A 19,608-nucleotide genomic window follows, 5' to 3' on the forward strand; every position below is an offset into this window, starting at 1 on the left:
CCAAAAGTGATTCCATCCACCCGCCAAACCCCCTGTTTATGAATAAAAAATGGTTTACACACGACTCAAAACTGATGACGTTCGAACACTTCCGCAACAAATGCTTCACTGACGAATTTTGTTCGAATAACAGCGCTTTTACTAAATACTTCACCCACGAACTACAAATACAAATAATCGCCAACAGAACCTAAACACCTAACCAGTGCCTAAATATGCACAATTATATATTTTGGTAAATTCAGGACGAGGTAAGGATATAATATTAATTTATATTTCAGAAAAGATTTTGTTTTGAATGAACAGAGTGTTAAAATTGTTGAATGCGTCTTTGGGGTCGACCGCTGGATAGAATGGACTTGGCCCCAAGACGGGTTGCAATAATGGCCAGTTGCCGTTTACTCCACCCATCCTCCGCTTTCCAGTTAAACTAATTCTTACATGTTGAATTTATAAATACAAATTTATCCAGTTTAAATCCATTGAGAATATGTCTGACAATATTTTCAGTGTGATTATAATTTTTGTAATTCCTTCTTCGGGTGAGCAGTTGTGTCGAACAGCCTGGTTGACCAAACTAGCAACCACGAGGCATGGTCAGAGACCGGGCCGCAGGGACGTTGAACCCTGGAACCAACACCAGGTTCATATCGCCGATGTTTTTTTTTTTTTTGCTGTGTATATAACTCAGATATAGAGTCGGATCTAAAACCTGAGAAAAGTGTGTACCTCTTGACGTCGGCGCGACTCTTCAATACGCCTAGCCTAACGAACTGTAACCTATCCTAATGTAACCCAACCCAATGTATCCCAACCTAACCTAACCAAACCTAACCTAACCTAACCTATCCTAACCTATCCTAATGTAACTCAACCCAATGTATCTCAACCTAACCTAACGAAAATAAGAGCTTGTTGTTTAGGATTCAGCTACTCGGAACTAAAAATTCCAAGTAGTATAGGCTATGGGACTTACCTATGCCAGGTAAGTCCCGTTGTGGACTTACCTGGCACAGGAGCGGGGCTGTGATTTTTTTTTTAAATAAGAGATAAAATATTGTGTTGTATATGGTGTGTGAGGTCACTGTGACGTCATAATCACGGTGGCACAGGTTTTAGACCCGACTTCGAAGATTATCTGGAGATGATTTCGGGGCTTAGCGTCCTCGCGGCCCGGTCCTCGACCAGGCCTCCATTTTTGTTACCCCCAGGAAGCAGCCCGTAGCAGCTGTCTAACTCCCAGGTACCTATTTACTGCTGGGTGCACAGGGGGCATGAGGGTGACAGAAACTCTGTCCATTTGTTTCCGCCTTCACCGGGGATCGAACCCGGAACCTCAGGACTACTAATCCGAAGTGCTGTCCACTCAGCTGTCAGGCCTTCACGCAAACTTCACCATAAAGGGATTGAAAGAACTGAGGTTACAGTCTTCATAAGGAAGATTTTAGATTTATTTTGATGGCTTTATATATAGCACAGTGGTCTACGTCCTCGGCTCACAAGCAAGGGGTCCCAGGTTGAACCCTCCGGCGGGACAGAAACGGTTAGACACGTTCTCTTTCATCTGATTCCTCTGTTTACCATAGAGTAAAATAGGTCCCTGTGAGTTACTCAATTGTCGATGGTTGAGTCCTGGAGAGGGTCAGTAACTGGCCCTGGGAGGACCTTGGGGAGGAAGCTGGGGACGAGGGGATGAAGCTGGGGACGAGGGGAGGAAGCTGGGGACGAGGGGATGAAGCTGGGGACGAGGGGAGGAAGCTGGGGACGAGGGGAGGATGCTGGGGACGAGGGCAGGATGCTGGGAACGAGGGGAGGAAGCTGGGGACGAGGGTAGGATGCTGGGGACGAGGGAAAGAAGCTGGTGACGAGGGGAGGAAGCTGGGGACGAGGGAAGGAAGCTGAGGACGAGGGGAAGAAACAGGGGACGAAAGGTAACACCAGGGGGCGAGGGAATAAAGCAGGTGCAGAGGGGGTGGAAGCAGGGAACGAAACAAGGGGACGAAGGGAAACTGGGAGGTGAGAGCAGACGAGGGGAGACGAGACAGGGGGGAGAGGAAATGTGAGGGTAGACGAAATTGGACGAGGGAGAGGAGAGAGGGAAAGAGACAATGTGAGAGGAGAGATGGTGAATGTTACTGGATATAAATATAACTATATAATACTTATATATATATAATATATACCCTAAGGAAAGAGCATAGTAAATGGTGTACGGTAAAGCGGGTTCCTGTGGCCAGCAGGGTACAGAGGTCGGTACTGCCGCATGGCTCAGGTAATTACGCGCGTCCCACATATCAAGAGCGTGAGCCGAGCTGAGTAGTGAGTGGGTTGCACATACACAGATCGACCAGGCCGAGTCAGCTGTTTGAGAAATAGTGTAATGGAAGACATGGGGGTGAGCTGGAGAAGTGGTCAATACAGTATTACACACTAAAGCTCACGATCCTGGCGTCGCCCGGGCCGAGCCATATGGTATCCGTGAGAGTCTGGCTGCGCGCGCTGGCTGGCTCCGCCTCCTCCTCTGTGACGTCACTTGCATGCCTCTGTACGATGATTATCATGTTGGAATTCCTTGTAGATTTGTGTGTGTGTGTGTGTGTGAAAATTGTGTGTTGCTTTGAATTAGTGAAGAGTATTATATTGGTGTTATTGGCATAGACGACGAGGAGAAGATAGAAGGGCAGTGATATGGGTCTTGTTACTGAAGTGTGATGAAATGCTTACGTTTGGGGCTGTGTTTTTCAGTCAGTTGATGTTTACTTAACAAAGAACAAGGTAGTCAGCATTGTACATGTTACATCTTAAAGTGTTCATATCCGCAACTTTAAAAGGTATGCCTCTGTATCTGGTATGGTCGGTTATATAATTAAAGCAGCAATAAAAGTATGCCGTATGGACATGCGTTTTAATTCCTTTTGAATCCACATTTTCATCTCTAAAGTTTTATACTGTAATTTGAATTAAACTTTCTTAATTTACTTAAATTAATATATGAACGCGTAAGTAACTTTATACACTTTGATTCAATGTAGCTCTTATATATTTTTGTTTGTGTAGCTGTCAACACTGGATTACAAAACTTTATCTCTCCAATATGCTATTCATTGGTAAATATTCATTGGTATTCATTGGTGATATATTCATTGGTAAATGAATATATTATATCGTATGCTTATAGCAGTGGTCTAACCCGGGTAAGACAGAAACGGTTGGGCACACTCATTTTCACCTGATGCCTCTATTCACTTAAAATAGTAAAGAGATCCCCAAAGAGTTAGACAAATGTTGTCGGTTGCATCCTGGGGAATGTCTGTTGTTGGCCTAGAGGGAGTGGGGCCTCGATGAGCCAGAGTCCAGGAATATGTCCCCTGATAACGGGTATTATATGACCTATATTAAAGCCCATATCGTGGACTATATTGAAGCCTATATCATGTTCCATATATATACTCTTAGACAAAACTTGTACCTGTTGTCATCGTCTCAACCTATTTAAGGATAATCTTAGATAAAGAAGTCTTTATATCTGATAAGATGTGAGGCGCGTCTTTTAGTCTAAATGATTATGTATTTTTATCTTGGTAACAGATGGAAAGTGTACGAGATAAGTTTAATGCTTCCCCTAGACGGAGCTACCGTAGAGCGCGCGCTGGCAACACCGTAGCCGCGCTGTGATTGGTGCATGAGTGATGACGTCAGAGGACATTGACGTGGTCTCCATTGTTCACCGTTCATGAACTGAGTCTCTTGGAAGTTCTCTTGGTGGACGGAGATGTGTCGCGGTGTGTTGTGTTTATGAATTTAATGGTATTTAAAGGAATTACAAATGAAGCCTGGCGGATAATTTTACAATATCTTTAGAAAGTGGTATGTTTTAACGCCCCCAAGTGGAGCCGGGAAGGCGAGTTAAGTGTGTGCTTTGTGGTGAGTGTTTTAGTGTAGTGCGAGGAGTGGTGGTGAGCATGGCCCTCAGCTGTCTGGAGGAGATGGCGGCTTCAGCGCTATGATATGTGCGGCCACAGATAGGGAGGCGGCGTGCAGGAGCGTGGGAGGTCCCGGAGGTGGCTTAGTTGGAGGAGGAGTAGGAGGGTTGCTGGGAGGCGGAGGAGTGTTTGCGGCCATGCCCCTCTCCCGCACCCGATCTCTACTGGCAAACATCAACGGTGCGGGCTCCCCGGGCGACTCCACCACCACCAACACCAACACTACCCTCTCCAACACCAGCAGCAACGCCACCACCGGCACCAGCGCCTACCTGGAGGGGGGCAGCAGCACGCACTTGCCGCCCCTCAAGCCTCTAGCCATGAAGACCACGGGGGCTCAGTCCATCACCCAGCTCTATGAGTTCGATGACACGAATTCGAACTCTGAACAGAACGGTCAACCCAACTCCGTGTCGAGTCAAGTGAACGCGGATTCCTCGAGTCTGCCGGTTGTGCGGCCGCCCTCCGCAGACTCTAGCAGCCTCAAAAACGGCTCGACCAGACAACCAAAGACCTATGTAGCCACACCTGAACAAGTCATGAAATATTATATGAACAAGCTTACTCCTTTCGAACATAAAGAAATCTTTAATTATCCACAAATCTACTTCATAGGCGCCAATGCAAAGAAGAGACCGGGTATCGTAGGGTCTGGGAACCAGGCCATCTCCTCTAACTTTGGGTACGACGACCACCAAGGGTCGTACGCCCACATTCCTCACGACCACATCCAGTACAGGTACGAGGTGCTCAAAATTATTGGGAAGGGGAGCTTCGGGCAGGTGGTGAAGGCGTACGACCACAAGAGCCACCTCCATGTGGCCCTCAAAATCGTCCGCAACGAGAAGAGGTTCCACAGGCAGGCCCAGGAGGAGATCCGCATCCTGGAACACCTGAGGAAGCAGGATAAGGACAACACTATGAACATCATCCATATGTTCGACAACTTCAACTTCCGCTCCCATACCTGTATCACCTTCGAGCTCCTCTCCATTAACCTCTACGAGCTTATTAAGAAAAATAAATTCATGGGATTTAGCTTACAACTTGTGCGAAAGTTTGCTCACAGTCTCCTGCTGTGCCTGGACGCACTCTACAAGAACAAGATCATCCATTGTGATATGAAGCCGGAAAACGTCCTCCTGAAGCAGCAAGGACGCAGTGGCATTAAGGTAAGATCCTCCTGACCTGCTTCCTGTCGTGTCTTGTCGTGTCGGGTCTGCACAAGGGCGTCCGCTATCCCCGTTAACGTGTTCATTGGCAGTCTTTGACAACTTTAAGTAGTCTCATTGGAATAATTCAATAAAAGGCTATCAATAATGAGTGTGCGAGAGCAGTAGCGTTATTGTCGCTCTGTATTTATCATTTGTGTTTGCAGATTTAGTGCAGAATCGAGCTATTAGCTCTTGAACATTGCCTTTCTAATCAATCTATTTTTCCGTTATATTGACTACACACACACACATTATATATTTTATATATTTTATATATATATATAATATATATATTATATATATATATATATATATATATATATATATATATATATATATATATATATATATTATACATATATATTATACACACTCCATTACCGGCCGAGTGGACAGCGCTCGGGGGTCGTATTGCTAAGGGCCCGGGTTTGATCCCCGGCGGAGGCGGAAACAAATGGGCACTTTCACCCTGTTTACCTAGCAGCAAATAGGTACCTGGGAGTTAGAAAGCCACTACGGGCTGCTTCCTGGGGAAGTGTGTGTGTGTGTTAGTGAGAAATATATGTAGTAGACATAACAGAGGAAAAATAAATTGGTTAAAAAGGCGGGGTCCAAGAGTTAAAAGCTGGATTCTGTAGATACAAATAGTAAATACACACACACACACACACACACACACACACACACACACACACACACATGCGGGACCAAAGAGCCAAAGCTCAACCCCTGTAAGCACAACTAGGTTAGTACACACATTCCCAGAAAGCAGCCTAAATCCCAGACACCTGTTTACTGCTAGGTAAACAGGGGGGCATCAGGGTGAAAGAAACTGCCCATTTGTTTCCACCTTGGCCGAGAACCGAACCTGGGCCCTTAAGATTACGAACCCCAAGCTTTGTCCACTCAGCCGCTAACCTTGCAACACAGTCTGTATAATGTATAAGACTGTGTGTGTGTGCTCAGACATCTCCCGTCACGCAGGGTGCAGTCGCACCTCCACAGATCTCCAGTATCATCTATTGATACTGGAAATGGCTCAAAAGGGCCACCACTTATGGGCTATTCATGCCCGTGCCACATTTTGGGTAGCTTAATCTTCTCTCTCTCTCTGTGTGTGCTTTCTTCGATTACATTATCAAGAAGTATTAACTAGATATCCCTACGTTACTTTGGAAACTACATATAATATCAATTTATTGTCTCTTAAGAAGATTTGAAGTACTGTATCTGCATCATTGTTGTCTGCCTATAGGAAGATAGCATACCACCACAAGATATGCTTTCATTACAGTTATATGTTGTAGGTTCAGGCAGCCGAGGTGTGTATGTTGAGATTACGCTATCGCCTTGTGCAAACGTTATCAGTTTTTCCTTCTCTGTCGACTCACGTTGCATTACACAAGCGTTTGTTTACAAAAATAAAAATGCGATATTCTCTTCAGGTTTTTCCTTTTGCCCAGATTATTTAAAGCTCATTCCATCATTGCTTTGTGCGACAGTATTTGAATAGAAAATCGTCTTAGGAGACCTGCCATTTTAATATATTCACGAGATGCAGAAGAAAATCTTAATATCCCTGTGGTGTAAGCACATTAGTCGTTAAGCTCACCCTAACGGGCCAGCCAGGTCTATTGGCTTAATTAGACCAGGGCAAGGCAAATACCTACCCTGTAAGCTCCCTAGATGAGATTTACAGGCTCAGTAAGCACAGATGATTCCAGATAGAACATAAGAACAAAGGTAACTGCAGAAGGCCTATTGGCCCATACGAGGCAGCTCCTATCTATAACCACTCAATCCCACTCATATACTTGTCCAACCCGCGCTTGAAACAATCGAGGGACCCCACATCCACCACGTTACGCGGCAATTGGTTCCACAAATCAACAACCCTGTTACTGAACCAGTATTTACCCAAGTCTGTCCTAAATCTAAACTTATCCAATTTATACCCATTGGTTGGAGAAGCTTGGAGTTCGGCCTCTGTGATACGTTTATGTAAACAAATCGACCAGCAGTGGCATGGAGGCTTTGACTTGAAACGTTTGCTGCAAATGACCTTAGGTTTCATTTTGAAGATGCAGTATAAAATTAGCTTTGTGGAGGTTTTGATGTAGCAAATGCATTCAATATATATATACATTATATTCATCATTATTCTAATGTTTGTATGTGAATCTAGTCATGCTGGCTTAGCACTTTCACCTGATATATGTATATGTGCTATTCATCCATGAATAAAAACATAAGAAATATGAAAAAAATTTGTGTTAGAATTATTAATCTTACTTTTTCGGTCATATTCAACAACATATGTTTACAAGAAAGACTGCTACCAAAATATACTAATATGAAGATATATCATGCATACTATAGCCCAGATGTATATTTCCATTATCAAGACGCTGTATTAAAGAGTGAACTTTTGTTCTCAATGCTGTACAGGGTGGAGTGGAGTTTAAAATGTGGAAAATAAATAAAATAAGAGTGGAAAATGCTAGTTTCAATAATTTATTCAGTAAAATATAAAACAAAATTTTAAAGTGTTTGAAATATCGATTTAAGTATTCCCGCAATTATGTGCAGTCTATTTGATTTCATGATAAGGTTACTAAAATAAAACCGTGTGTGCTTGTACTCGCCTATTTGTGCCTGCTGGATCGAACTTTAGCTTTTGGACCCCGCCCTTCTAGCCACCAATTGTCTAAAGCAATGACTCCTTGCCTATTTCCCCTGCCATATCTAATTTTAAAATAGAGTTTACTTCTACAACTTGCTCCTTTAATTCAGTTTATTTTCCCACTACTCTTACCCTAAATAAATAAACTTTCTAACATCTCTGTGACTCATCTGAGTCTCAAGCTTCCACCCATGTCCCTTTGTTCTGTTGCATTCATTGTGAATATTTACTCTATTTCCAATCTGTCAATCCCCCTAAGTATTTTATACGTCTCTATCATATCTCTCTCACTCTTGTTTTCTCCTGCCAGGTTTAGTTCCTTCAGTCTCTTCATATCCCATCTTTCACAATTCTAGGATGAGCCTCATTGCAAAATTCTTAACCTTTTCTAACCTTTTCTCTTCTTATATTTCTGTACAGTATTCGTTCCTAACTCTGTTACATCAACTCCTGATTTCCTGTCCTTTGACATCTATATTTCCTCCACTCCACCCTGCTTTTTGTTTTAGCTTCTCGACACTGTCTATTAAACCATGGGTTATATTCTGCTACTTTTTCCCTTACTATTGGTATGAAGCACTCTTCAGTCTCCTTGCATCTCCACACACACGTCATGCCGTGGAAAGGTAGTGGGAGCCCCTGTGCTACGAATGGTATACTTGAGTACTTTAAGATTTATATAAGATTTATACTTTAAGATTTAGTATATTGTTTATACTGCTCCTGTCATTTCTTGTTTTGGCAAAGGTAGGCTTGGCAAGTTGGAGAATGTTGTTGTTATTGTTATAGATTCAGCTACTCTGAACAAATTTCAAGTAGCACGGGCTATGGTGAGCCCGTAGTGGACTTACCTGGCATAGGAGCGGTGCTGTGTGTGTTTGAAGTTGGAGAAGGTACAAAATGAAGCCATGATAATAATCTTAGGATGTTCAAGAAATGCTAAGATTGAGATAATGAGGATGGAATTGAATCTGAAGCGTATTAGGGATAGAATTTCAGAGATTAATGTAGCCTCTGCCATTAGATTAATGAGAGGTGAGGGAGCTAATGAATTAATCCTCTGTTTATTACTTCCCACCTTTTGAACTATGTATGATAAAGTATAAAGGCGAAGAGTTAGAGGTGACATGATTATAAGGTTTACAAGTGGATGAATGGACATAACGAAGGGAATATTCGTAGGGTATTAAAAGTATAAACTCAAGACAGTACACGAAACAATGGGTATGAATGCCATAAGTTTAGATTTAGCAAAGACATGGGTAAATACTGATCGGTAATAGGGTTGTTGATTTCTGGAACCAATTACCACGTAACGTGGTGGAGGTGGGGTCCTTCGATTGTTTCAAACGTGGGTTGGATGTATATGAGAGGGATTGGGTGGTTATAAATAGGAATTGCCTCGTATGGGCCAATAGGCTTTCTGCAATTACCTATGTTCTTCAGTTATCTTTGTTCTTGTGTCCTTATGTTCTTATCATTTCCTGTACTGTTATCCAGTACGTTCTTCCCCTCACTGTACATTTCGCAGATACTTTCTTATCTTCATATAATCCCCTTTTCTTCTTAATCTCATATAATCCCCTTCTTATCCTCATATAATCCCCCTTTCTATAGTCATCTCCTCCTATAGTCATCTTTCCTGATAGGCAGTCGAAGGAGTATACACATACTGACATGCAACAATAGACCTATACATACTGGTATACACACCTGAACCTGGAGGTAGGTGTGTATACCAGTATGCATAGGCCTTTGGTTCTACACTATAGGCCTATGATCGATTAGGTGCACATATGTTCTTATGCACTCCTAGGTCTATACATACTGGTATGGAACCATAGGTCTATACACACCTACTGTACCTCCATGTTCATGTATGCATACCAGTATGCATAGGCTTATTGTTGCATACCAGTACGTATAGGCCTTCGAATGCACATCAGTATGTGTAGGCTTATGGTTACATATGAGTGTGTATAGTACTATGGTTACATACCAGTTCGTCTAGCTGCTCAAACATATTAGCATTTAATTATTTATTTATTTATTTATTTATTTATATACAAAAAGGTACATTGGGATTGTGAGGATACATAGCATAGTAATTACATTCTTGTAAAGCCACTAGTACGCACAGCGTTTCGGGCAGAATGGCCGAAAATTTTATATGGTGACCCGCTTCAGGTAGCCTAGGCTATGCTGCTTTTTATGGCGGGGGGAGGAAATACTTCCCCCATAGGTGCACCGGAGAGTAAGCGATGCCCTGCTTCAAGGGCAATATTTTCAATATTTTATCCGATATTTTCCCAGTCAAGGGCACTTCCTCCCCCCCCCCCTCCCCTTGTTTTTATTTTTTCCCCGTGTCTACTTTATCATAATTCATGGCTATTTTGGTTTTGGTTTTCTTTTTAATTTTATTCCCTAACTCGTTGCCATTTTTTTTGTTCATGTGCCAATTTTTGGTCTCGTGTCCAGTATTTTGTATTTTTTCCCAAACATGGCGATTTTTTGTACCATGTCTACTTTGTTTTCTTATGTTCACCTCATTCCAACTTCATTTTCCCCTTGTTTATACTTAATATCATGCCAAGGGTATTAAAAGAATGACTTTATTTACATATCCATTTTCCTGGTTTATAGCCATACAAGCTCCCTACGTCCCTCAAGAAAGGGAGGGGGAAGGATATAGGCCTCCCCTGAAAATTGGTGTTTGTGGGTGTAAAGCTTTTTGAGTCATTCTTAGGCACACACACACACACACACACACACACACACACACACACACACACACACACACACACACACACACACACACACAAACACACACACACACACACACACACACACACACACACACACACACACACACACACACACAGTAGTTGATTGACAGTTGAGAGGCGGGACCAAAGAGCCAAAGCTCAACCCCCGCAAGCACAAATAGGTGAGTACACACACGTATATATATATATATATATATATATATATATATATATATATATATATATATATATATATATATATATATTATAATATAACTAAATTGGTCGAGTGTTAAGGAATCCTGTACATCAGATGCATTGCTTCTGGCAGTATGGGTTCGAGTCACTTCTGGGGTGTGAGTTTTCAGTTGCATATGCCTGGAGACCGTTCAGGCTTGTTCATATATATATATATTATTATTATATATTTACATATCCTCCCAAAATTATAGTACTTATACCAACTATTTTGTCAAGGGTACAAAACTGGATTGTTGCCGCCAAGAATTTTTTTTTTTTTGGGGGGGGGGGGAGTAAAAGAGGATGGAGAGGTATAGGTGAAAGGACGTTTAGAAGTGGGAAATACAGTAAGAGTTATGAAAGCAGGCGGGCTGTCCGCCTTGCTGATACGATGTGTGGGTGTTGGCAGCTAAGCTAAGCTGGCTCCCTCTTGTTAAGGAGCTGTGAGTGTGTGAGAGGTTCTTCACATGTATTTCAGCTTATATTCACGTTTTGTATTATTAATTTTGAATTCAACTCTTAAGTACCATACACGAGGGTAATGAAAAGCAATCTTGTGGGTTACTTGTCTCAATTTCTTAAAAAAAATAATCTACTTTGTTTTACTTTTAACCCAAAAAGAAACTTTACTTTACAAGAATGGGAATCACATAATCACCATAAATTAAACTGCCACCATCCATTTTTTTCTGTTTAGGGAACTGGTCCTATAACACTAGTATGTTAATTCAGACACCACCACGTATGGGTGGGATTGGTGGCCTCCTCCACCACGGCCAGCCGACCTAGCGGGAGGTACTCTAAATCACAGGGCCGGGAATAAATCACAGTAATAAATCACAGTGTGTGTGAGGTTCTTCACATGTATTTCAGCTCACATGTATCAATCGACTTGAGAATGGTCCAGGACGGACCGAAACGTCGTCGTCCCTTCACCTTCTAGTGTGTGGTCTGGTCAGATTACTTTAGCCACGTTATTGTGACTCAACGCCTGCAATAAATCACAGTTGCTTGCAAAATTGACGTGAGCGTCCATCGGTTTGGTTAGGTTCGGGCAATTTAGTAAATCATTTTTGTGAGGTTGTGAACGGATAGGCTGAGGTAGGCGGGAGACTGGATGATAAGCCCGTCCTTTCCAGCGTTTACAACGTCACTAAACTGACGTACTAAATTGCCTGAACCTAACCTAGCCCAGAACTCACGAATAGAAAACGGAACATCACGTCAATTTTGTGAGCCGTTATGATTATTAGTACACTAGTTTTTGGTCCTAGGGGGAGGATTTAATACGTCAAAATGTGACGTACTATTCGAGTAGACGGGATTGTTCGTGTATGTGACCCGGGTGTAATGTATTTATGGTGTATTCTTGGGGTGTAGGGACATGAGATGTAGTGTGTGATGTATCCTTGGACGGCAGTTACAGCACCGCTCCTGTGCCTGGTAAGTCCACACCGGGCTCACAATAGCCCGTGCTACTTTAGAACTTTTGGTGTAAGTAGCTAAATCTAAAACAACAACACCTTGGACGGTGTCGAGGCGGGATGCAATGTATGTGTAGTGTGTCCTTAGCAACTTGGGTGCAGTAGCAGGGGGGATTGGGGTGGGGGAGTTGGCTAGGTTTCATCCTATGGTGGTCTACAAGGCGGAGACGAATTTAGAGGCGTCGACCTCCCACGCCTCTTGGTCTGTAGCCAAAAGCGTTTTGTCTCATTCCTGCCACTACTACCATATCCTCCCGTCCCTCCTTCACCCTCCCCTCCTCTCCCTCCTTCCCCTCCCAGCATGCCTCCCTCCCACCTTCCCCTCCCAGCCTCCCTCCCGCCCACCTACCCACCTGTCCCGGCCATCCTCGGCCAAGGCTACTGTTGCTGTATAGTGACTTTGGCTCCCACATGCCTTGCATGCTTATTTGCTTTGCGTAAACTATAGGCTGTACTGTATGTTAATTTAACCTGTAATTGTTCATAATATTGTTTGCAACAAGATTTGTGTTTGGTGAGCGTACTTAATGTGTAGGCTAGGCTGTTTTTTTTTATTTGTAAAGCCTACTTACTGCGTAGGCTGGGCTGTTTTGCAAGGTTATCGTACTTAATATGTAAGCAAGGCTATGCTTAACTCATCAAACTTCTGAAATAGGATAAGCTAAGCTGTCAGTTAATATATATTTTCAGAGATCCTCTCTACAATGATATTGCCAAGAAAAACATCTCGCCACATCCACATATGCCACATCTTTGTGCTAATTTGTGCATAAACAGGGATAGCAGAGAGTGGCACAACCGACCTGGGGCCAGATTCACGAAAGCACTTACGCAAACGCTTACGAACGTGTACATCTTTCCTCAATCTTTGACGGCTTTGGTTACATTTATTAAACAGTTTACAAGCATGAAAACTTCCCATTCAACTGTTGTTATTGATATAAACAGCCTCCTGGTGCTTCGGAGCTCATTAACAGTTTAATAATTGGAAACAAAGCCGCCAAAGATTGAGAAAAGATGTACAGGTTCGTAAGTGCTTGCGTAAGTGCTTTCGTGAATCTGGCCCCTGTAGGCTACCTCGTAGAATTCCACCTCTTTGAACAACCCCGCAAATTATATCCATAGGGATGTCACCTCTTGGAGAATGCATCTTTTAACATTATAATAAGCGAAATATCAATACAAAAGTTCCCTCAAGAAATGAGACGTAAGCATCTCGAGGAAATTAATAACATGGGGCTTGAAGGTCGTAGTTGTAAGGACCCGGGTTCGATTCCCGGCCGAAGCAGAAACAAATGGGCAGTTTCTCTCACCCTGATGGCCCTGTTTGCCTAGCATTAAATAGGTACCTGGGAGTTAGACAGCAGCTACGGGCTGCTTCCTGGGGATGTACTCACCTAATTGTACTCACCTAATTGTGCTTGCGGGGGTTGAGCTCTGGCTCTTTGGTCCCGCCTCTCAACCGTCAATCAACTGGTGTACAGATTCCTGAGCCTACTGGGCTCTATCATATCTACATTTGAAACTGTGTATGGAGTCTGCCTTAAAAAAAATCACATTTTTGGAGGATGTCAACTGGATGCCAAATCCAAAATGCCAAATCAACTGGATGTGTTTATGTGTGTGTGTGTGTGTGTGTGTATTCAACTAATTGTACTCACCTAGTTGTGCTTGCTTTGAGCTTTGGCTCTTCGGTCCCGCCTCTCAACTGTCAATCAACTGGTGTACAGATTCCTGAGCCTACTGGGCTCTATCATATCTACATTTGAAACTGTGTATGGAGTCTGCCTTAAAAAAAATCACATTTTTGGAGGCATCACTGCCTAATGCATTACATCTGTTAACTGCTCTGACACTGAAAAAGTTCTTTCTAACGTCCCTATGGTTCATTTAGGTACTAAGTTTCCACCTGTGTCCCCTTGTTCGCGTACCACCCGTGTTAAACAGTTTAGCCTTATCTCTATACCCTGTCAATTCCTCTGAGAATTTTGTAGATAGTGATCATGTCTCCCTATACTCTTCTGTCTTCTAGTGTCGTGAGGTGCATTTCACTCAGCCTTTCTTCGTAATTCATGCCTCATAGTTCTGGGACTAGCCTAGTGGCATACCTCTGAACTTTTTCCAGCTTCGTTCTTGTGCTTGACAAGTTACTGGCTCCATGCTTGGGCCGCATACTCCAGGATTGATCTTCCATATGTGGTATAGATCTTCCATATGTGGTATTCAAGGTTCTGAATGATTCCTTACACAGGTTCCTGAAGGCAGTTTTGATGTTATACACGCAGCAGATGTTATTCTTTTTATGTGGGCTTCAGGAGACAGGTTTGGTGTGATATCAATTTCTAGATCTTTAACTCTGTCCGTTTCATGAAGGATTTCATTTCCCATTCGGTATCCTGTGTCTGGCCTCCTGTTTCCTCCTGTGTGTGTGTGTTAGAGATAAATATATGTGTCTTAATAAAGGAAAATAGATTGGTTAGATAGGCGGGGCTCCAAGAGCTAATAGCTCGATTCTGCAGGCTCAAATAATAAACACACACACACACACACACACACACACACACACACACACACACACACACACACACACACACACACACACACACACACACACACACACACACACACCGAGGGGGTGTTGTGTTGATTGGTCAACAAGCTATTGTTGTGGCCGTAATACCCTTCCTCGGATGAAAAGCTTTTAAGCCCAAAGCCAAACGCCTGGCGAATACACAGATAATATATATATTCTCCCCGAACCCATTCAGTCAAATACCTTAGTTTTTGTTTATTACAAGCCTACCCAATCAGTTACGAGGCTAGGCTAAATTGGCAACATTTTACTCGCACTTCCATAGACAGGTTTAGATACGTTAGGCTTTTTTTTAATCGACTTGAGAATGGTCCAGGACGGACCGAAACGTCGTCGTAGTGAACACTCGGCTACATATGGTGATTGAAGTGCTGTTACAAGTTCAAGTTAGAATTTCGTCAGATGCAATGCATGATTGTTTAATTTAAAGCTTGTGTAGGAGCCGGTCGGCCGAGCGGACAGCACACTGGATTTGAGATCCTGTGGTCCTGGGTTCGATCCCAGGCGCCGGCGAGAAACAATAGGCAGAGTTTCTTTCACCCTATGCCCCTGTTACCTAGCAGTAAAATAGGTACCTGGGTGTTAGTCAGCTGTCACGGGCTGCTTCCTGGGGGTGGAGGCCTGGTCGAGGACCGGGCCGCGGGGACACTAAAGCCCCGAAATCATCTCAAGATAACCTCAAGATTGTGTCAGATTTTGTCTTGTGTTGTCCGTTTGTCTGGATAATCAACCGGCGTTTATGGGAGGGGTGTTGACCCCTCCCATAACTTATCAACCAGTGTTGATTCGTGGGAAGGGGGAGAGGGATGGAAAGAGGGAGAGGTGTGGGAAGAGGGTGGGGGATTGAATAAGTGTATTAATACTTGTAACGTCGAGGTTAGGGGGAAGAGAACTTAGAGGATGCAGAGGAAGGGGAGGGAGATGAAGAAGAGATAAGGGGAAAAAAGAGGCGAGTTAGGTGGGAGGGGGAGAGGTAAGGGAGTAAAGGGGGAGGGTGGGAGGGTCATAACACCCTGGAGGTATTGATGGGCAGCAGGAGGGGAGGAGAGAGGACCTACAGACTCACGGGCTAAACCCATGTCAGGGCAGCCCAACAGGGCTCTGTGACTCGGTATATTCACATATTTGTGCTTGCAGAATGGAGCTATTAGCTATTGGACCCCGCCTTTCCAACCATTGGTTGTCTGATGTACTGACTGACCTATATGTGCTCGCAGGACGGGCTTCAGCTTCAGGGACCCACCTTTTTAGTCACCGTTCACTTATTGCAATGGCTCCCACCCCCATTGCTTCTTCCCATACCTAGGCTAATTTTGAAATTATGTAGGCCTATGGAGTTTTAACCACACGTACATTAATTGCTTCTAGCTCATTCCATGTCCCTATTGGTCTTTCACCGATAAATTGCTTATTTACATCTCATCTGAGTTTTTAGTTATCAACTGTTCTACCACAATTTTTTCCTAACATTTTGTTTTTGTCAGATTTGTCAATCTCTCTAGGCCTAAGAATCTTGTACGCTGTGATCATGTCGCCTCTTATTCTCCCATTTTTCTTGTATAGTGAGGTTTGGTTACGATAGCCTTGAAGTCAGACTTACTGTATACAGTCTTTTGAAGGATGCGTGAATATTTGTTTGCCAAACTGTGTATGGAGTCAGCCTCCACCACATCACTTCCTAAATACATTCCACTTATTAACTACTCTGACACTGAAAAGGTAATTTTTTATGTGTGTGTGTTTACTATTTGTGTCTGCAAAATCGAGCTATTAGCTCTTGAACCCCGTCAATCTAACTAATCTATTTTTCCTCAATTATATCTACTACATATATTTCTCTCTTAACACACACACACACAACTCCCAGGTACCTATTTACTGCTAGGTGAACATGGGTATTCGGGTGAAAAAAACTGCCTATGTATTTCCGCTCCGCTGGGAATCGAACTCGGGCCATTCGGAGTACGACCCCCCAAGCACTGTCCACTCAGCCGCGAGGCCCCTTTTGTGTGTGTGTGTGTGCTCTCCTAGTTGTGCTTGAGGGGGTTGAGCTTTGGCTCTTTGGTCCCGCCTCTCAACCGTCAATCTTCTGGTGTACAGATTCCTGAGCTTCTCGAGCTGTGTGTGTGTGTGTGTGTGTGTGTGTGTGTGTGTGTGTGTGTGTGTGTGTGTGTGTGTGTGTGTGTGTGTGTGTGTGAAGTTTCCTGCACATGTTTGCAGATTCCAGCATAAAGCCTTTTTCCCCTGTTCACCGTCATCAGACAAGACACTGAAGAAACCTGTAACTGATGTGTTTGTTTCCACTAAGACGAATTAAAACCATGCACAACAAAAAATGAAATGGCACAAAATAGAGAGAAACGTAGCGAGAAACTGATATAATTTTCCTTGAGATGTGTTTACGCACAAAGCGATGACGCAGGTGAAACTGTTGGCAGTTGTAGAGGCTGTTCTGTGGAACTTGTGTCTTGAGCTGATGAGTTATCTAAGGAATTGAGTTAGTCTAAGTTATGAGTTATGAGTTAGTCTAAGGGCACTCATCCAGAGGGGCCTGTTGTGAGAAGTAGGCCCAGTTGAGGCGGAAACAACTTTTGCCGTAGGTTCCCCCTCCCCCCCTTCATGAAAAAGGGGGGGACATGGCCGCTCCAAGCAACAGCCTGGTGGACCAAACTCTCACAAGTCTGGGTCGGGCTTGGGGAGTAGAAGAACTCCCATAACCACATCAACCAGGTATCAACCAGGACATGAGTTATGATAATGTATGCAGGCTTAAAACAAAATCATGAATCTACGAAGTCTACGAGTAGATTTGCAATATATATATATATATATATATATATATATATATATATATATATATATAAAATCCCGTAGGGGAAATGGAACAAATTATTTGGCTTTTCACGGGAGTGACATCATGGGGATGAAGATAGATTTGAGTGTATAAAATTCTCTTGTATTTTCATGGCAGTGTCGATCCTGAATTACTGAAAATATTAGCGATCTAATCGCGCTTTTGGGCATACATGGAATTTAATCCTCTTCCACCATTTATATATACGTGTTTTCATATACATTTATATACCATTTATATACGTGTTTGTAGAGCTATCTGCAAACTCAGTAAGGATTACAGTCCTGTTTTGTTTGTTGTATTAAATGAATTATTATTTTTGAAACTTTTTTAAACGTATTTTTTTAATCTGAAAATTCAAGCAGAAAGCCTAGCTTAAATGAAGTTATATGTTGTTAGGTGTAGAGTTAGCTCATGGTAGTTGTAGCTCATGGTAGTTGTTGATATTGTCGTTACTGGTAGTTACTGGTAGGTGAAGGTTGGGTGGTTACTGGTAGGTGAGGGTAGGGTGGTTACTGGTAGGTGAAGGTAGGGTAGTTACTGGTAGGTGAAGGTAGGGTAGTTACTGGTAGGTGAAGGTTCGGTGGTTACTGGTAGGTGAGGATAGGGTGGTTACTGGTAGGTGATGGTTGGGTGGTTACTGGTAGGTGAAGGTAGGGTGGTTACTGGTAGGTGAAGGTTCGGTGGTTACTGGTAGGTGAGGATAGGGTGGTTACTGGTAGGTGATGGTTGGGTGGTTACTGGTAGGTGATGGTAGGATAGTTACTGGTATATGAAGGTAGGATAGTTACTGGTATATGAAGGTAGGGAAGTGAACCCCCAAGGTTCTGGAAGGCAACCCCCAAGGTTCTGGAAGTCAACCTCAAGGTTCGGGAAGTCAAAGAACAAGGAGAGAATGAAGAAAATCACATAACAAACCCGACGAAATAAATTCCAAATCAGGACATAATTAAACACTAGATCAAAAACGCTTCCAGCACAGAGGAACCGAAGAAAGGAATTTCCAGAAGACGAAAAGAATTGAGCAATAAAAAGTTACGGAGCAAAGGAAAATAATCCTTAAGAACGGAGAAAACGGCAAAATATAGAGACAAATGATAGGAGGTAAGAGGAAAAGCAGTGTCGCGAATGGGGGGGGGAGTAATATAATGAAGAAATGGTGAGAATGAGGGGGGTAGGGAGAGATGAGAAGGGAGTGGGATGAGGAGTAGAAGAGAAGTGAGAATGGGGGGGGGGAAGGGAGGATGAACGAAAGGTCATGGGAGGTGTTCATTCAAGGAAACGAGGGGAAAGGAGGAGGGAAAGATTAGGGAAGGAAGGGGAGTCATTGAGACGGTTGTGGGGGGGGGAGGGGGTCATTGAGAAGGTTGTGGGAGGGGGAGGGGGTCATTGAGACGGTTGTGGGAGGGGGTCATTGAGAAGGTTGTGGGAGGGGGAGGGGGTCATTGAGACGGTTGTGGGAGGGGAGTCATTGAGACGGTTGTGGGAGGGGGAGGGAGGTCATTGAGACGGTTGTGGGAGGGGGGTCATTGAGACGGTTGTGGGAGGGGAGGGGGTCATTGAGACGGTTGGGGGAGGGGGAGGGGGTCATTGAGACGGTTGGGGGAGGGGGAGGGAGTCATTGAGACGGTTGTGGGAGGGGGAGGGGGTCATTGAGACGGTTGTGGGAGGGGGAGGGGGTCATTGAGACGGTTGTGGGAGGGGGAGGGGGTCATTGAGACGGTTGTGGGGGGGAGGGGGTCATTGAGACGGTTGTGGGAGGGGGAGGGGGTCATTGAGACGGTTGTGGGAG

At 43.6% G+C, this 19,608-nt stretch overlaps 1 protein-coding gene across 1 annotated transcript in view; it reads left to right on the forward strand.

Annotated features, from left to right (window-relative positions):
- Nucleotides 1-3,720: 3,720 nt before the first annotated feature.
- LOC123771846 (dual specificity tyrosine-phosphorylation-regulated kinase 2-like) overlaps nucleotides 3,721-19,608 on the forward strand; it is a 44,034-nt gene continuing 28,146 nt past the window's right edge. Inside the window, exon 1 of the mRNA XM_069313280.1 lies at nucleotides 3,721-5,155. Coding sequence (XP_069169381.1) covers nucleotides 4,004-5,155 — 1,152 coding nt within the window. The 5' untranslated portion in view covers nucleotides 3,721-4,003. The remainder of the gene's footprint in view (nucleotides 5,156-19,608) is intronic.

This window comes from Procambarus clarkii, chromosome 75, assembly GCF_040958095.1.
Source record: "Procambarus clarkii isolate CNS0578487 chromosome 75, FALCON_Pclarkii_2.0, whole genome shotgun sequence".
NCBI lineage: Eukaryota > Metazoa > Arthropoda > Malacostraca > Decapoda > Cambaridae > Procambarus > Procambarus clarkii.